The sequence below is a fragment of the Simochromis diagramma genome, unplaced genomic scaffold, assembly GCF_900408965.1.
Source record: "Simochromis diagramma unplaced genomic scaffold, fSimDia1.1 OVJJ01000216.1, whole genome shotgun sequence".
In the NCBI taxonomy this organism is placed as follows: domain Eukaryota; kingdom Metazoa; phylum Chordata; class Actinopteri; order Cichliformes; family Cichlidae; genus Simochromis; species Simochromis diagramma.
The window spans coordinates 4,381,099-4,397,500 of record NW_024386883.1 but is presented as its reverse complement, the minus strand read 5'-3'; the positions used below and the strand labels follow the sequence as shown (position 1 = coordinate 4,397,500).

Genomic DNA, 16,402 nt, shown 5'->3' with positions numbered 1-16,402 from the left:
ACCATGACGATAAAGTAAAACTGACTGACATGACTAACTTACCGCTCTTTTGACAGAAGAACAGAGAGACCCAAGAGCTTTGCAAACTCCTCTGCAGTCAAGGAGCCTTTCTCTGACACCTGTCCATGACAGGAAGAGATACAGAATTGGTTATAAATGTATCGGTTTTCTCTTAACCTTCAGAAAACGTGTAGTTGAACGCTTGTTCACACTTGTTGGAGCAGTGTCTGTACTGCACAGATTGTTCTTGGTTAGAAGAAAGCAATTGCTACTTATTCACCTTTTTTTCTGTGTTGAAATAACGCTCTGTTGACCAAAATCAGCTTAGTTTAATGCAACCCATAAATCAGTATCATAGATTAGATTACCTAGTGAAGTCATTTAAAGGAGTAGCCAACTTAGCCATTTAGTATTTTCCTAGCAATAACAAGGTTAGACAACTTGCAGTAATTTCCCTGAAGTTGGTAGGGATATATATAGAATTATATATTTTTGTGCTATAAGAAAGAGTTCATGTTAAAGGCTATGCTGTGCTGGGAGAAGATCATTTGCTGACATTAGTGGACTGAGTTTTTAAGCTTACTCTAGCCAGTGTTTTACACTAGCTTGCAGTGTGGCAATAAAGGGAGGAACTGAGTAGAGTCTAACCAATATCAGAGTTTTTAGACCAATACCAATACTTGATCATTTAAAAATCTGATATACTGTCCAGTATTTTTAATTTTTCTGTCAGACACTCAAAACATAAACAGATTTCCCTAATATTTGTTATCTGTAGTTATTAATTTACTTGTTTGCCCAATTCTGGGCCGATCAGCTGTTTGTTGTGTTTGTGGTTCCAAACATACATTGCAGAACGCTCTCCGGTGAACGAACTGTGCAAGCTCAACACTCATAACATGTTTGAATAGTGTGTCTTTTGTCTCATCTTTAGTTAAAAAAAATAAAAAAAATCAATTATCAGCCATTATAAATGCTGACCCTGATAGATCAGCAAATAGCCAATATCACCAATATCGCCACAACAGCTCATCTGGCTCCATCTCAACCTCTCCTCTAATGCCCTTATACAGAACTACAGTTCTTATCTAGGCAGCCCATCATATGCTTTCTCTACAGCCACACACAGTCCTTCTGATTTTCTTTATAATTCTCCATCAGGACTACACAGAACAGTTAAGGGTTAGACCCACTATGTAAAGCACCATGCATGCTAATTTTTGCTTTCTGATTCACCAGCTGTCCTTCATCCATTCTCCCCTCCTTCTGATTTTCTACATTCATCAGCTCCTTCCATCTTAGCACACTCTCTTCGCTTTTTAGCACATTTTCCATATCTATCCTTACTTACCCTAACCTGCTGCACATCCTTTCCAGCTTGGCCTCTCTGTCTAGCAAATATATACACAAGTCCTTTTCCCCTTCCTTTGTGTCCGGCTTCACATAGAACCTACTATAAGTCTTTTCCTTTGCCACCTCTCTCATTGCCATATGCTCCCAATACGCCTGTCTACTTTGTTTATTTCCTTGATTATCCCAGTTTTTTCTTTGCTAACCTCTTCCTTTTCATGACAAAATCATGCCCCGAGTCCTTTAAAAAGATGCCAGCCAACATACTGTTTTGTGCAAATAAAAGGTTGTTACATGTAAATTGCTTTACATTCCTATTCACAGCACCTTTAAATTATTTAGTTCATTTTGATAAGTAGTGGAATGTGATGTTTAGTCACCCTAAAGCATGATAACGTCACAGACTGTATTATGATTGTAACAGTTAAAGCTTACATTGTCCAGTGCTGAAGCTATCATTTCCTCTTCACTGTGAGACTGCAGCTGGACCACCATCACTCCGCTATCAAACACACGCAACCTACACACAAGATGAGATATGAGAAAAAAGGGGTTAAGTGTGCATGGAAGGAATAGAGACCAGTTTTAGGGTTTTAGGCTGTTTTATTAAATATTATAGACAGTTAAAATATGGCAACTAGCTTGTAGTGCTGGGATCAACTTTGTACGCAAACAGTAAAACAAGCCAGTTTTTTTTTTTTTTTCTGAAACTGAGAAGTAACAGGAAATGACAGCTGCGGAGGCCTGGACAGCCCTTCAATCAACAGGAAGCCTGGCAGGAAGAGCCTGGCCTTTGTGAAGTGGGCACCAACCTAGCACTATAGTAACATAGCCTGTCTCTATTCAAATTAATTTAGTGCACAGCTAATTTAAAACGGAATACAAAGACAAATGCAACACAAACTCACCTCAACGGGAGCTTCAATGACTCAAACATTTTACACGCATTCACCAAATCTTCTGGAGATAACAGCTGTGGAAAGAGGAAAAAAAATAACCAAAGATGTTTGTGTGTAGTGTGGAAGTACAATGTTGTGTTACAGTCATGTGTGCATTTTCGAAGAATTACCTCCATCCCTCTAGCACGATTGACGAGACAGTACACCTCTGTAAGAGCCATCATACCTCCACGTTCCTGTGAGAGTGGGGAGTGGGAGAAAGAACGTGAGAGAAAGCGGATCATGAAGAGAATAAAATAAAAGCAAGTAAGTAAATATGAAAGGTATCTCTTTCTTTCTGTCCCCCCCAGAAAAAATAAAAAAATAAAAATCACACCCACCTCCAGAGGGGCCTGCAGCATATCCCCTAGTTGCTTAGCCAGTTGCAGGTGATAATGTGTACCGGATCCATGTGTTTCTCTGGTAACAGGGTTAGCAATACCCATGCTCAAGAGGTATGCCTTAAACCGTATTGTCTATTGAATAAAACACAAGAATAAATAAAAAACAAGCTGCTAAAAGAGTTATTTTAGAGTCACAATTTTCTAAAACGCTAAGGTAACCGTATCATGCAATAAAACATGTGTTGTGTTAAATTTGTGCATCAGATCTGAGATGAGATGATTCAATAAGATGTGAGGAGGATTACGGTACAGTGACTTGAAGGTACACATATTATCCTTCATGTTTCTGTCTCATCACGTCAGCAAACTCTTTACCTCATCTTCTGTTATGTCTCCCTGCTTGTCTTTGATCTTGTTGGCTATAGATCTGGAGAGCTCCACCATCTCTTTGGCCTGTTAGGAAGAGAATCATGAAGAAAATCCCACTAAGGAAATGAGTTTTACACAGCTCTGCTATTTATGATTATATAAATTTATACATTTGTCAGTGGATAACTTAAAGCTTCCCTAATTCTGTTATAACTCAGCAACTATAGAAACATGTAAACATGAAATGAGAGCTTCCTTACCTTCACCATCAGCTTACTGAGGTCCTCAAAGGCCTGAAAAGCAGAGACTGAATGAGTAATGGCTTTCAAAATTGTTGACAATTAAATAAACCACAAAACTTCATGGCTGCAGATATAATTTAAATGTCATTCCACAGCAAACCCCCCACCCCTGTAGCTGGATATAAAACATACTTCCTAACTTTAAACCCCATTTTTGTAAAAGCTATACTTGCCATGTATTTGTATCTGTCATTTGGATTAAATCAGTATTTTTAAATATTGATATATCATATAATGTATTCAATAGAGGTTATATAAACAAATTTCCAGTTGCCTTCCAGAGTGTCACAGTGGCTGTGGTCAACTTGCTTTGCAATAACGTCCAATGTTGACAAGTTTTTACAGAAGAAAAAAACTAATAAAAAATGTAAAAAAAAAAAAAAAAAAAGTCCAAATCCAAACCATATTTATTTTAAAATATATTTACAGTTAATTTAGTCAAAATGACTTTGGTTAAATACAAGACCTCAGCTAAGGGTTTCAAGGAGATGGCGATGGATTTTATCCATAACTCGGCATCAGAGAGAGTATACCATAATTCCAGTTCTGGCCCATTTCTCACTCTTTATTTTTCCCATTACCTCAGAAATGTTTTTGTCTGTTTCTTTCCTCTTCTCCTCGATCTTCCTCTCAATGCCAACAATCCCCACTGCACGTGTCTTTCCTGCCTACATGACCACAAAGGAAAAGAAAACACACACAATCAAGTTAAACACAGGCAACTTGTCTCAAAGGACAAGGAAGGACAAAAACAAACAAAAGAAATCCAGGAGGGAACTCTTTGTGGTCAGTTGTTGTTATAGTACATACGTTAATTTTACTGACCATTATCCTGTTCAACAAAAAATGAAGTAATGTACTTTTTGGAGACACATGACCTAATGCAAGTGGAATGACTTCTTGCACTAATTTCTGTGAAACATTAAATCTAATTTGATGCATATTGATACTTAAAAGAAAACGTTGGAAAAATCTAAATGTCAGGCAGTAATTCTTACTAATTGTTAAAAACTGAAAAGGTACAAGAATTAAGTGCCTACGCTGCCATCATGTGGAACATATCTTACACTGACAGTGACTCCAAGCTTCATTTTATCATATACTGAACTGTTACAGTACATGGAAGTTGCGTTTATACGCTGGTGAGTGAAAACAATGTGCCACCTACAAATCCCCATAAACATAACAGAGCACAAAGGACAGATGGTTATCAGTGAGGAAACACGGTGTGCTCTTTTGTTTCTAACCTGAGATCCAGTTCCTGTAGGAATGGGCTGTGAAACTGGTGTATTCTCCCACCTTTTCTTTGTCATCTCTTCAGTGAGCCTCCTGTAAAACTGCAAGGAAAAACAACAAAACAGAGCCATGTCAGTTCCAAGTCATCAAAAAAAAAAAAGCAGTACAAAAAGTGAAAATGAGGAAGTTGAATCACTACCTCAATCTGCCCATGTTCCTTAAAGGATAGCTTGATGTAAGAGTACTTGCTGTATTGGTATGGACCTGGCTCCTTGTTGGCAGGTACTGGATGCAGGTGGATAACTATTTTTGCACTTAAGAATAGGAAAGACCAGTAGTTAGGAGATACATATTTTCTTGTACTAAATTTAAGTTAGTGTATTTATATGTTCTCTGTGAAGGTTCTCAGTCATCCAGGTCATTGTAGTCTAAGGAGCTTGTAAAGAAAAGCTTCTGGTCTTCTTTAAGTTTCTTGAAGGGAGTCCCCACCAATTGCTCCTTAGAGTATTTATTAGTTTACTCTCCCCATACTTTTTTATTCTGTAGCTGTTACCACGTCTCATGATGTAAGAGTGATGCTAGTGAGATCATCATGTTTTGATCTTTGTTTTCACTACATATTTAGTAGCAATAGAGCCTAGTTAGCTCTCCTATCTTGTCCCTTTTGTCTTACTTCTCTCTATCCCTTTGAAGAAGTGAGGCTCCATAAATGTTAAAGAGGTACATATTATTTCTAAGTTGCAGTGAATAGACAGAAAAATAAACTGTAGAAAACTAAACAGCAGAAAGAAGAAGAGAAATAACAATTTTAACATAAACCAGTGACACACTCTGTAGCCTGATCAACCCTGGCAGGGCCTCCTTGGATGAGGGTGTCTAGTGATAATAGCCGAAACGCCCGATGAATCCAAAGGGTACTACTGACGATGTGTCCCAAATTTTAATATGATAAAATAGATCAGATCTCTAATTTCTAAACCAAACCAATGAAGAAAAAAAAAGGCAGATTAGCCGGTGTAAAAGACCAAAAGTTGAGGCACACTAGATGTGTGCCGCTGGTAAAGTTTCTGGGCTGCCTTTCCTAATAACAGCCATCCCTCAAGATTCTCTCCATTTAAAGCAATGCATTATCAGGGATTGTAACATCTAGTCCTTTTACTGAATCAGTAAGGGGCAACACAGATGCTATTTATAATCATTTGGCAGTTGTCTATCCTAAATAATTTAGACCTTTTTGCTCTTTATCACACTATTTATGTACAAAATTGACATGATGCATGAAGATAGACTATTGAATAAGTAAACATTAGGACTGATATTCACAATGATTTAAGTGCATTCCTGATAATTTTTAACTGTCTTTGTTGACCATTGCAGTGTGCTGAAAAAAAAAAAAATGTATTCAGCAGTGTTTACCTCTTTCCTATTCCTGCAGCCTGCTCCTCAAAGAAGATGATCTGTGACAGGGGCATGGCGATGCAGCATTCCTGGAGACAGCAAAGGCAAAAGGAGCCATCATATCAGCAATAGGCACCAGCTGGCACACAAGGTGGGTAGTTAGGGTGTGTTTAATGCTCCCTTACATGATTTTTGATATCCCTCCAGATTAAACGATGGGTGCTCAGCAAGGTAACTCCGAGATCCAGCTTAGCCTGTACAATGACACGAAAGACTTGACGTTACTTACTTGCGCAGCTTTCCGAGCTACAAACACTCCCCACGGTACACATGCAACCACATAAAGCAACAACTCTTCATCAGCATCTGACATATATGGTTTTTGTAACAGTAATATGGTGTAAGTTTTAGCCATCGCGTTGTTGGACCAGGCTGTTAAATCACAAAGCAAAACGATACCTTATCATCACCGTCATACAGTCTGACACCTCGCTGCTGGATCACTAAAGTTTCGTTTATTTCTAGGAGCCCATTTGACCACGAAAACCGGTCCATTTTTTAAGAAAAGCAAGAACAATTCAGGTCGCACTTCACTTCTTCTCCACTAAGACTCATCTTATGTTTTCTTCCTGTATGCTGTTCAAAATTCGCCTGCGACAAAAACCAAAATAGATATTATAATATAAGCTAAAGTCAACTGAACTCACAAACATATTGTTTATACATTAACTCTCTTCATTGGTGATGTTACCCCAGTTAATTGTAGCTTTGATATTTTTTCTCTAACACTTTTGCTACACGCTGTATTTTTTAACTAGCTACCTCTAAGGGGTCCTTTCAGTGTTGACGTTCACAGCGCCAGCTGTCAGGAGCTAGCAGGACTGCTATCTTCCCGGGTTAATTTGAGATTTTAAAATATATATTTTGACATTTTTTCACTCCTATTTAATAGATCATCAAAAAATGTAACGATGATTGAATGAAAACACTTGCAAATATTTGTTTCGGGGTGTCTAGTTGTTTCTCTAGTTGCGCTGTCCTCCGAGTCGAGTTAGCTGTAGCCCGCTAGCTTGTTGTTAGCTGCGGGCAAATCTGGTACAGACGGGTTCTGCTCTGCAGACTGCTCCTCTTCTTTGGAAGTCATTGTTGTATTGTATGTAACGATCATGCAATTTTTAAGTAGTATGCTGCGAATATTTATTGCTTTAAATTTCGACGAATTAATAGCATAAGTGAGTAACTTTGGTCATCAAAATAAAAGTCATCTGAATGAATTTGACATCATTTGACTTAATCTGCTGTATCATAATCAGTCTGTTTATTTAAGTTCAGCTTTTTGGTAGTATTCATTGTTAAAGAGTCTAGCGTTTGTTTAAGTCAACAAACATGGATAAGAAATCATTTGACATTGTATTGGATGAGATAAGAAAGGTAAGAAGCGGCTAATGTCAAAATATCTTATTTATTTTGGAATCGCTTAAGCTTCTAGCTTGCTATCTCGTCATCCTGTTTCTGTAGTGCGTCTTGACCGATCAGCGCATCAGAGCCATTGAGCAGGTGCATGGCTATTTCTCCAGTAAACAGGTAAATGTTTTACAAGCTTCCTCCATATTTAATAGCCCCAGCTATCCTCATGTGATAAAAGATTAGATTAATTAAGATTTGATTAATCAATCACAAAGCAAAACGATACCTCGAATTATAGATTACTTACTGTATAACCCGTGTTGCATGATCGTTTGTTTACAGTTGTTACAAGATGAATTGCATGATTATTTATTAAAAAAGAGGATGATTGCAAAGAACTCATATTTCAGAATAAACACACACACACACACACACACACACACACACACACACATATATATATATATATATATATATATATATATATATATATATATATATATATATATAACACTTTTTTAATGCTGCAGAAGCATAATACTATCCTGAAAAATCCACAGGTGATGGAAATATTGAAGTATTTCTCATGGGCTGAACCACAGATCAAAGCTGTTAAAGCTCTGCAGCATGTAAGTAAACCACTGATTTATTTTTATTTATTTGTTCGATTGGGGCCCCAGTTTTATTTTCTCTATTTATATTGTGTGAGATAATCAACTACAATGTTAAAGAAATATTAAGACTACCTGCCTAATATTGTGTAGGTCAACCTAGCAATAGTCAAACTATGGTATTTTTATACACTTTCATAATTGTTTGTAATCTGTATCACAGATGTATCTGTGATTAATATAAACAAGTGCAGCAAATACTATGAACTTAGAAAATGTGTTTGTTTAAGTGAAGTTGAAACCTCTTTGTTCCTCAAATATGCTTTCTAATCTGTTGCCTTTAGAAAATGGTTGCAATCCCCACAACAGAAGTCGCAAATATCTTGAACTGCTTCACGTTCTCAAAAGACAGACTGATTGTCTTGGAACTGATAGCTTTGTGAGTACATTTTACAAATGTGTCCAGTAGGTTAAACAACTCATTTTAAACACTGTAACTCAGATGTTGCGTTTAAATCTTAGTGATTTGTACAATTGTTGACTAACTGTTATCCCTTTAAATATTACTCTTCCCATTCAGAAACATTTCAGATGCTCAGAATTATCGGCCAGTGGAGGATCTCTTTCGTATACACTTGTCTGAGAAGAAGCGTGCCCGCAGGATCCTGGAACAGGCAAGTTCAACTTTTAAAAAATCAGGAGATGATAAACTGTTGGCTGTTGTTTAGGAAGAAGTAATTAATGTAATAAAAAACTAAAGATAAACTTTTAAACTAAGAGTGTTATTGTGTTATTTTCCATTAGTTTGCATATTTTAATGTACACACACACACATACAACCTTTAAAATAATAATATTTCTCTCTTATTAGGTCTGTAAGGTTGGCTGCAAGGCTCCCATAGCAATGATCTCCTCCTGTGGAATAATACCAGGAAATCCATATCCTAAAGGCAAACCCAGCTTGGTCACTGGGTCATTTCCTGTAAGTATGAGGTTTGTTGAAGGATACCCGAGTTCTGAACTAACAGACTTTACATACAACTAACATTGCATTACATTAAATTGGAAATAAAAATGGATTTTTTTGATTTAAATTGTAAACAACAAAATGGTGCTCAAAGGAGCTTGCAAAGAAAAACGTCTGGACTTCTTTAAGTTGCTAGAATCACATGAGCCAATTAGAGGATCATCAGGGGGTCCTTTTGTCCCTCTTTGGGGGGATACTCCCACTGGGTTTAAATCTGGGACTCCCCACCATTTGACCTTAGAACTGAAGAAGCTTCTCGGATGAGAGGTGAAACGTCTTCTAGCAACTTAAAGAAGTCCAGACGCTTTTCTTTGCAAGCTCCTTTGACTATGATGACCTGGATGACTGAGAACCTTCACAGACAAGAAAATGGTGCATTTCTGGATGTCCTTATCTGTTTTAAATGGGCCTAGTCATTTGAAATAATATAATTTTGTTTTATGGTAACAGGGAAACCCACCAGTAAAAAAGGAAGGCGAGAAGAAAGAAGACACCTCTAACAATATGGAGGGGAAAGGAATTGCTTCCCGAATTATAGGACCATTCAAACCTGTAAGCATGAACGTCAAACACAGACTATAATGATGGTATAAAAAAAATTATTTGCTTCACTTGTTAACCATTGATCATACAAAGGATGTTTTTTCTTATTTTCCTTGATTCTTCCTCACATTCTGACTTTATGTATTCCAGTTATACAGAACTTGCTGATCACCTAAGTGTTTTATATCTTTGTGATCCTTTTTTCAAGTTCCCCTCAACATACAATCCTCATCGACCTGTTCCTTACCCAATACCACCGTGCCGACCCCACGCCACCATTGCACCAAGTAAGAAACACCACAGAAGTAACACACTCCCACCTCTGGTTTCCTTTGCATTTCCCTATGCAACCTATCAGTTATTGAAAAGGTGGATACCAAGCTCCGAGACAATTCAATTAATACTGATGCCTAAAGAGGTGCACTTAACCATGTTTTCTTATTGCCATCTGGGATTGGTTTGGGTGCAGTAAGTAGTGGGGTGTGTGATTCTTTTATGTGTATGAATGTGTGGTGGACACGCTTAATATTTACAACTGCTGCTTAGGTGCATACAACAACGCAGGCCTTGTTTCTATGGGAGGGGTTATAACAGCCAACGTACCCCCACCCCCCTACAACTCCACCCACAAAGTAGCAGGTATGATCCAATGACAGCAACCATGTACATGTGAGTGTGAGAGCAAATAGACACTCGTTGAAGCTTGCTGCCTAACACACTGGCATGCTGCTTACCTGTGCTTCTCCAGTTTAATGGCTTTATCAGGTAAAGATGTCTTTCCCACTTCTCTTGGGAACACTGAGTGACCAGAAATAAAGTCCACTGTGATTTTAATTTAAATCGTCCATTTAGATTAGTCGGAGAACATTTTATTGTCGTTTTTCCCATCCACTTCCAGTATTACAGTATTTCGGATACATTTAACTTGATAATTCTTCTTGTAATAAATGTGGAGGACTAAACTGAAAAAGTACCAAATTACCTTTCAGTGCAAGTGATGCAGTAGCACAGTACAACACTACAAAGCACCCAGCACATGTACCAGACAAATGAGAAGTAGCTTCAATAAAAACAAAACAGTGATTTTCCTACTGTTTTTTTTTTTTTTCTCTTGTAGATATTTTGGTTTTCTGGTCAGTCAGTGTAGATGTATGTTTTTGATCACTTGTGGGGTTGGGATTTGGGTTGACTAGCCTGGGAATAACTTCAAACTAATGTCACTCGTTTTCTTTCTGGATTCATGCTTTGTGCTGGCATTTAACACGCATCGCTTGGGATGACTTGTTTTCCAAATGCAGCATCTTATCACTTTTCACAATTGAAATACATCTTTTGAAGGCCTTTGGGGAGATTTGTGATCTTAAATGCAAAGATTTATTGTAGCCAGAATGTTCAGATAAAAACAATTTTAGCATGTCCCAGTGTGTTATGTAAACCTTTCCCCAAAGGTAAAAAGAAGACATATTTTGATCTTGAAAATTGTTTTAAATTTCAATTTAATGAGCTGCATGTTTGAATGCTCTATATGCAAGTTTATTGGCTCTTTGCTGGGCGTTCCTGCCTACGTCCTGGAGTAAAACATGTTTGTAAACAGTATTACTAATAAAAAACATTTAAAAAATAAATAAAATGCAACATTTTTTCTATTTAAGTCCATGCATGTCAGATAATAGTAGTCATTAGTTCGCACATTTAGCTAACTATAATCTCCTTCTTTACAGGTTACAATAAACCAGGCAATCCACAGAACACCACACCTGGAATTAACAGCGGGCCCCTCCTCATTCCTCATGGGTCCACACCAGTCCCAAACCAGGCCTCTCCTGCTCCTCCCACTACCCCCATCACGCCAGTTTTCCCAGGAATGGTGCCCTCTCACAACCTCAACGCCCCCTCTCCCTCACCTGCTCCATCCCCATCTGTAATCAAAGCAGGACCACAGACTCCCACTGGTCATGCTACACCTACACCCTCATCTGTCATTAAAGCGCACACCCCATCAGGCACACCTTGTGGAACTCCTGTCCCTGGCAGTGGGGGCTTCTCCCCTTCCCCTTTCCACGCAATTTCCCGACCAGGCACCCCTGCTACTTCACGCAGTGCCCCAGAGTCCCTGTCTCAGACGAACTCCAGTCAGCAGAAGGTTTATTCTCAGTCCACAGAACACCAGTCAGGATCACCCTTCCCTGGCATACACCCACAAGCAGGTAACTCTTCTGGGTCAGTGATCCGAAGTTACACCCCATCTGGACCGCAGTCTCTTCCCCCTGGACGCTCCACGCCAGTAATTCCGAGTTGTTCCACCCCAGGTCCCAGTCCTAAACCTTCCCCTGCTCATTCTGCACAGGCTCAGGCAGTTGTGGTTGGAGCCCTGAACAGACACAGTAGTAGTAGCAGTGGCAGTAATAGCCCTGTACCCTCTGCTTTCAAGGGTACCTCTCGCTCTGGCACACCAAGCTCTGCACAGGCTGCTCTAGCACGTCCCTACGGCCTCTCACACCCTTCAGGTTCTCCTCAAGTCTCTCTCCCTAGTCCCGTTGGTCTCACTGGCCTACAAGCGCTGTCTTCCAGCAATGCACCCTCTCATTACCCGGGCCTGTCACCTTTTCCCTCCCTTTCTTCATCTCTGCCTCCTTCAACTGTCCCCTCATCCATGCCAACAATGTCCCCAACTACCAAGATTTCTAACCACCCACCAACAACCATCTACTCTGGCTTGGCTCCAAATGCTCCTCCGAGTGCAGCCTCTCCTTTTGGTCTAGGCCTCACCTCTGCTCCCTCTATATTCCCAGGCCTTCCACCTGGGGCTAGCCCAACTGCCTTCCCTGGACTTGGTGTGGCAGGGGGGCATGGTGCTGGGAGCCCTGTTTTAACTTCATTTATTGGACTACCAGGGGCTACTCCATCTACAGTGGCATCAGTGGCACCACTGCAGGCGGCGGCAGCAGCAGCAGCAGCAGTCGGCGTTCCATCATCTTCACCAGTTTTACCAGGCTTTGCGTCTGCCTTCAGCTCCAATTTCCAGCCTGGGTATGTGTCCTCTTTACTAGCCAGTATACAGAAACTGGGCTGTGTGTGCCATAATCTGCTCTATGTGTGACAATACAGCATTGACTTCCTGATATTAAACTGAGTTTGAACGCCAAACTCTTACCTGTTATAGTATTCGTGTATTGTAGTAATGAAAGGGAAAAGTAGACTGCATTAAGAATTTGGACACGATGACACCATGTGACACAGATTTCCAGTAGCTTATAAAATAGCTGGAAAAAAGGGCATCATAAATCATAACTACTTTCCACTTTGTTATTGTCTGATAACCGAACAGTTCATTTAGATAGTGCAAGGAGCACATGGAGTGCAAGCATTAGACTTTTTTTTGTGTTGTCTCAAATAGTCCTTCAGCAGCATTGCTCAACTGTTTACTCCGTCATATGTAGTGTGATATGTTTTCCTTGAACAAGTAATGCAAGCAGAAGGTTTCCTTTTGTTGAACTCGAAGGGGACAAACTGTCTTGTAGGAGGAATTAAATGAGCCACCACATTATTTAGTAACAACAAGTATAATAATATGCACATACATGACAAGTGTCATATCATAAGCTGCCTTTATGTTGCTAGTATAATTCTTACATTCTTATGAAAAATAGTCTTAGAATTGGCTGGATACTAACACCATGCACACAGACTTAAAGGAGAGTCTTCACTGGTTGCATGGCAACAGCTCAGCTGTACAGCAGTACATGGACTTTTTGAAACAATGTTTTTAAATGTCAGCTCGTGTACACATTAAAAAAGGACAGATAACATGCAGGTGGTGTTATCGTTTATTATGTGCCATTTTTAAGACCATGCATGCGCATATTCCAGGTTGAGCGGTGGACTCCAGCCTCCAGGCAGTAGCGGGTTTCCTGGCTTACTGTCGTTCCAAGTGCCAGGCTTCTCTCCCTCTGCCTCCCCCGCTGCACTCGGTGGCCTCCACAACCCAGCTGTGCAGTCTGCCCTGCTGCAGGTAAATGCGCACAAAACCACACACACACAAATGTTCTGACCAAGTTTTAAAAAAGAAAAAGAACTGAATATTATGTTGTTGTAAACACTGATTTTCTTATCTTGTTCCAGCCTCATCCCCCTTCTGCTTTGGAGAACTTCACTACTCAACCTAACAGCTTCACCAACTACCCTGCAGGCCCAGGACACACGTTCCCTATCCAATCGGGGCTGCACCAACCGTTGGGCTGGCCGTGAAACCTACAATAGTTGTGAAACATTGAGTAAAAAAGTAACAATTACTCCTGCCACACCTCTTAGCAGGTGATACAATTTCTATTTGTCCTTGAACCCCAGACGAGCACATGACAGTTAATCACTGTGTATGTTGGAACAGGAGTGAAATGGGTCAAATAGTCTGTGGGGGAAAAGGCATAATTGTAATATCATTCATAGTGAAGCGTTGTAAATATTAATTGTGAAAGTTGTTAGTTTGACAGGTAGACTGTGAGTGATTTCATTATTAGCCTGACTTGCCTGTTTTTAATCAAACTTAGAACATTTATAAATGAATAATGAATTATAGAGTATTAGAAAAGTCCACATAACATTATGTAATAAATTGACCTCAGTCCTGAGCCACAGTAGTATCTCATTTCCAATTACAGAGCAAATGAAATGCTAATGAAATAGATTGACAGGCATAAGATATAGTATTGTAACATGATTTTTTTTTTTTTTTTTTTGATGACTTGATGTCCCCGTTATGCTAATTTCTAATCTAAAAATTTACAGCACAGTGGTTTTCTTTAACATGTGAAAATGTTATGTTTGTCTCGGGTTTTTTTTTCCTTCTAAAAACATCAGGTTTTTAGCAGTACACTTTGGGCTGTTTTAAATTGGTAACGAGGGGGTGCTTCACCAATTCTTGTTTGTTCAGTTATGTAACACAAAAATAGGTAAATGAGAACAGTTTTATTTACAGTTAAGCTGCATTAAAATAAAGTTACTGTGAGCACAGCGTGTAGAAAAGGGGCAGACGGATCCAATTCTGTAATTTTAGCGATGGAAACAACTTCTTTTTTTTCTGCTGATGCTGGGACATTGCCACCACCTCAGTTGCTGCGAGTGCACGGAGATTCTTGATGCTTTTGTAGCTGAAGCGCAGATCATTGTAAGGACTCTGTCTACATCTCAGTTTCAAATTGGGTGTTTCCAGCACTTCTAAACTTCATTTGGAGAAGGCTTTCGTAAAGAATAAATAGGAAAAACCTCACAAAGCATAGCAGGGGCACATACTAAAGTATGCAAACTACAAATGAATGTGCTGTGTCAGGGGTTAGTTTGTAGTACATACAAAAACTTGCATTTGGCAGCTCTACACAAGTGTGTTTTTTGTTTTTTTGTTTTTTCATTCTTTTCTTTTCAGTGAACATATTTGTGACTGCAATTTTCTGTGATTCTCATGTTTACAAAGTTTATTTCTCATATGTGACACTGCTGTGACTGCTACTACAACATTTATCCAGAATAAGGGTATGCAGGCATTTTTTTTGACATTGTCACTTTTTTTTATTATATTCTGTAGTTTAACAGATTGAAAGCTGTACTTTTGCCCCTCTTTGCTCCTTAGTAGTTCTCTATTCTACTGGGATTATCTCAATGACAATGACCTTTGTCTTGAGTAATAGATGTTTTGTATGCTACACAGTTTTTATTTTATTTTTTGCCCTTTTTAAAAAATGTTTCCAGTGAACTGCTGGTTACTGTATCTGTAGTCTATGTGATGCCATTACTGTCGACATCTCTTGAATAAAAATACTGGAGCTGGACAAAATAATGGAAACAAAGTTTATTTTAACCATAAAGCTACACGTAAACACAAACTCAATTTTGAAGATTCACTTAACTACAAATTCTAAATGACTGCATCTATTTAATATCCACTTTGGTTCCTAACCTTGATTTGAATGGTTTTACAACCTGCGTACGTTCCACTTACCCCACCATATGCAAAGCTTATCACAAGCGTCGCTATTGCTCAACACACAAAGTCATGTGTCCATTAGTCATGGGAAAAAAATTTTTCCATTTGAGTTCTTTGATCAGAATATGTTTGCTAATTATATGTAAAAAACTTTTTGTGATTTTTGTTTTGTACAGTTTAGCTTTTTTGTAAAACTATTAAACACTTTTTCAGTCAGTGCAATTAGGATTATTCATCTAAACCTGTATACATGTATTTAATTTTCTAGGGAATTACAGTAGTAAAAAGGGTTATTGCTCCAATGGATCCTCAGCAGTAAAGCTGGCTGGCTGATTTTCTCCTACATAGTAAGAGAAAAAAACAAATTTGGGCCCCTGACAGATGTTCATCAAAGTTAATGGAAATTCATTGCCCTTGTCACATTTGCAAAATAGGGCAAATATTGAGTTCCACTGTGCCACGCCAGGAAGTCTGTAGCATGTGCATGCATCGTATCATCATTCTGTCTGTAAACACCATAGCTCGAGAAGTTTCATTCTTGGTAACACTTTAAAATACATACATACCCTGTAATTAAGTGTAGTATTTTATCTGTAATTACAGTGAAACTACAATTACCTACAAATATTTAAAGGCAATTATAAAAAGAAGTTAAAAGGTCATGTTTTTACAGGCAACAATGAACTAATTACACTGTCAGTAAAATTAAGTACAGTGTAAGTAATTTACAGTACTGGGTAAGTAATTAGAAGTATTCTGTATATAATTTTAAGTACAGCATAAATAAATTTAATTACATTTTACATCGTACGTACACTGTACTGTTCAGGTCGTGGGCAATGTTATGGAGTGACATTTTTGTGTGTAACGTGAAGTGTACTTTGCAACATTTCACAAAAT

The 16,402-nt window shown here is 38.7% G+C and overlaps 2 protein-coding genes across 3 annotated transcripts in view; one reads left to right on the top strand and one right to left on the bottom strand.

Moving 5' to 3' along the window:
- The window catches only part of vps36 (vacuolar protein sorting 36 homolog), a 7,072-nt gene extending 481 nt beyond the window's left edge, over nucleotides 1-6,591 (bottom strand). Inside the window, exons 1-13 of the mRNA XM_040033180.1 lie at nucleotides 6,397-6,591; nucleotides 6,123-6,191; nucleotides 5,956-6,026; nucleotides 4,739-4,853; nucleotides 4,551-4,640; nucleotides 3,885-3,971; nucleotides 3,262-3,294; nucleotides 3,008-3,085; nucleotides 2,630-2,764; nucleotides 2,420-2,485; nucleotides 2,259-2,323; nucleotides 1,786-1,870; nucleotides 43-119 (exon numbers count right to left, since the gene is read on the bottom strand). Of these exons, the coding sequence (XP_039889114.1) occupies nucleotides 43-119; nucleotides 1,786-1,870; nucleotides 2,259-2,323; nucleotides 2,420-2,485; nucleotides 2,630-2,764; nucleotides 3,008-3,085; nucleotides 3,262-3,294; nucleotides 3,885-3,971; nucleotides 4,551-4,640; nucleotides 4,739-4,853; nucleotides 5,956-6,026; nucleotides 6,123-6,191; nucleotides 6,397-6,492 (1,067 nt within the window). The 5' untranslated portion in view covers nucleotides 6,493-6,591. The remainder of the gene's footprint in view (nucleotides 1-42; nucleotides 120-1,785; nucleotides 1,871-2,258; nucleotides 2,324-2,419; nucleotides 2,486-2,629; nucleotides 2,765-3,007; nucleotides 3,086-3,261; nucleotides 3,295-3,884; nucleotides 3,972-4,550; nucleotides 4,641-4,738; nucleotides 4,854-5,955; nucleotides 6,027-6,122; nucleotides 6,192-6,396) is intronic.
- A 126-nt stretch (nucleotides 6,592-6,717) lies between these two features.
- proser1 (proline and serine rich 1) lies at nucleotides 6,718-15,347 on the top strand. Of its 2 annotated transcripts, XM_040033168.1 has the most exons (12): nucleotides 6,718-7,368; nucleotides 7,456-7,521; nucleotides 7,905-7,973; nucleotides 8,300-8,394; nucleotides 8,536-8,629; nucleotides 8,827-8,937; nucleotides 9,433-9,534; nucleotides 9,734-9,812; nucleotides 10,072-10,164; nucleotides 11,247-12,555; nucleotides 13,396-13,537; nucleotides 13,648-15,347. In XM_040033168.1, the coding sequence occupies exons 1-12, from the start codon at nucleotides 7,324-7,326 to the stop codon at nucleotides 13,771-13,773; spliced, it is 2,331 nt and encodes a 776-aa protein (XP_039889102.1). In that variant the 5' UTR covers nucleotides 6,718-7,323; the 3' UTR covers nucleotides 13,774-15,347. The 2 variants fall into 2 exon arrangements, with proteins under 2 accessions (XP_039889102.1, XP_039889103.1); XM_040033169.1 differs by lacking the exon at nucleotides 10,072-10,164.
- The last annotated feature ends 1,055 nt before the right edge of the window (nucleotides 15,348-16,402 follow it).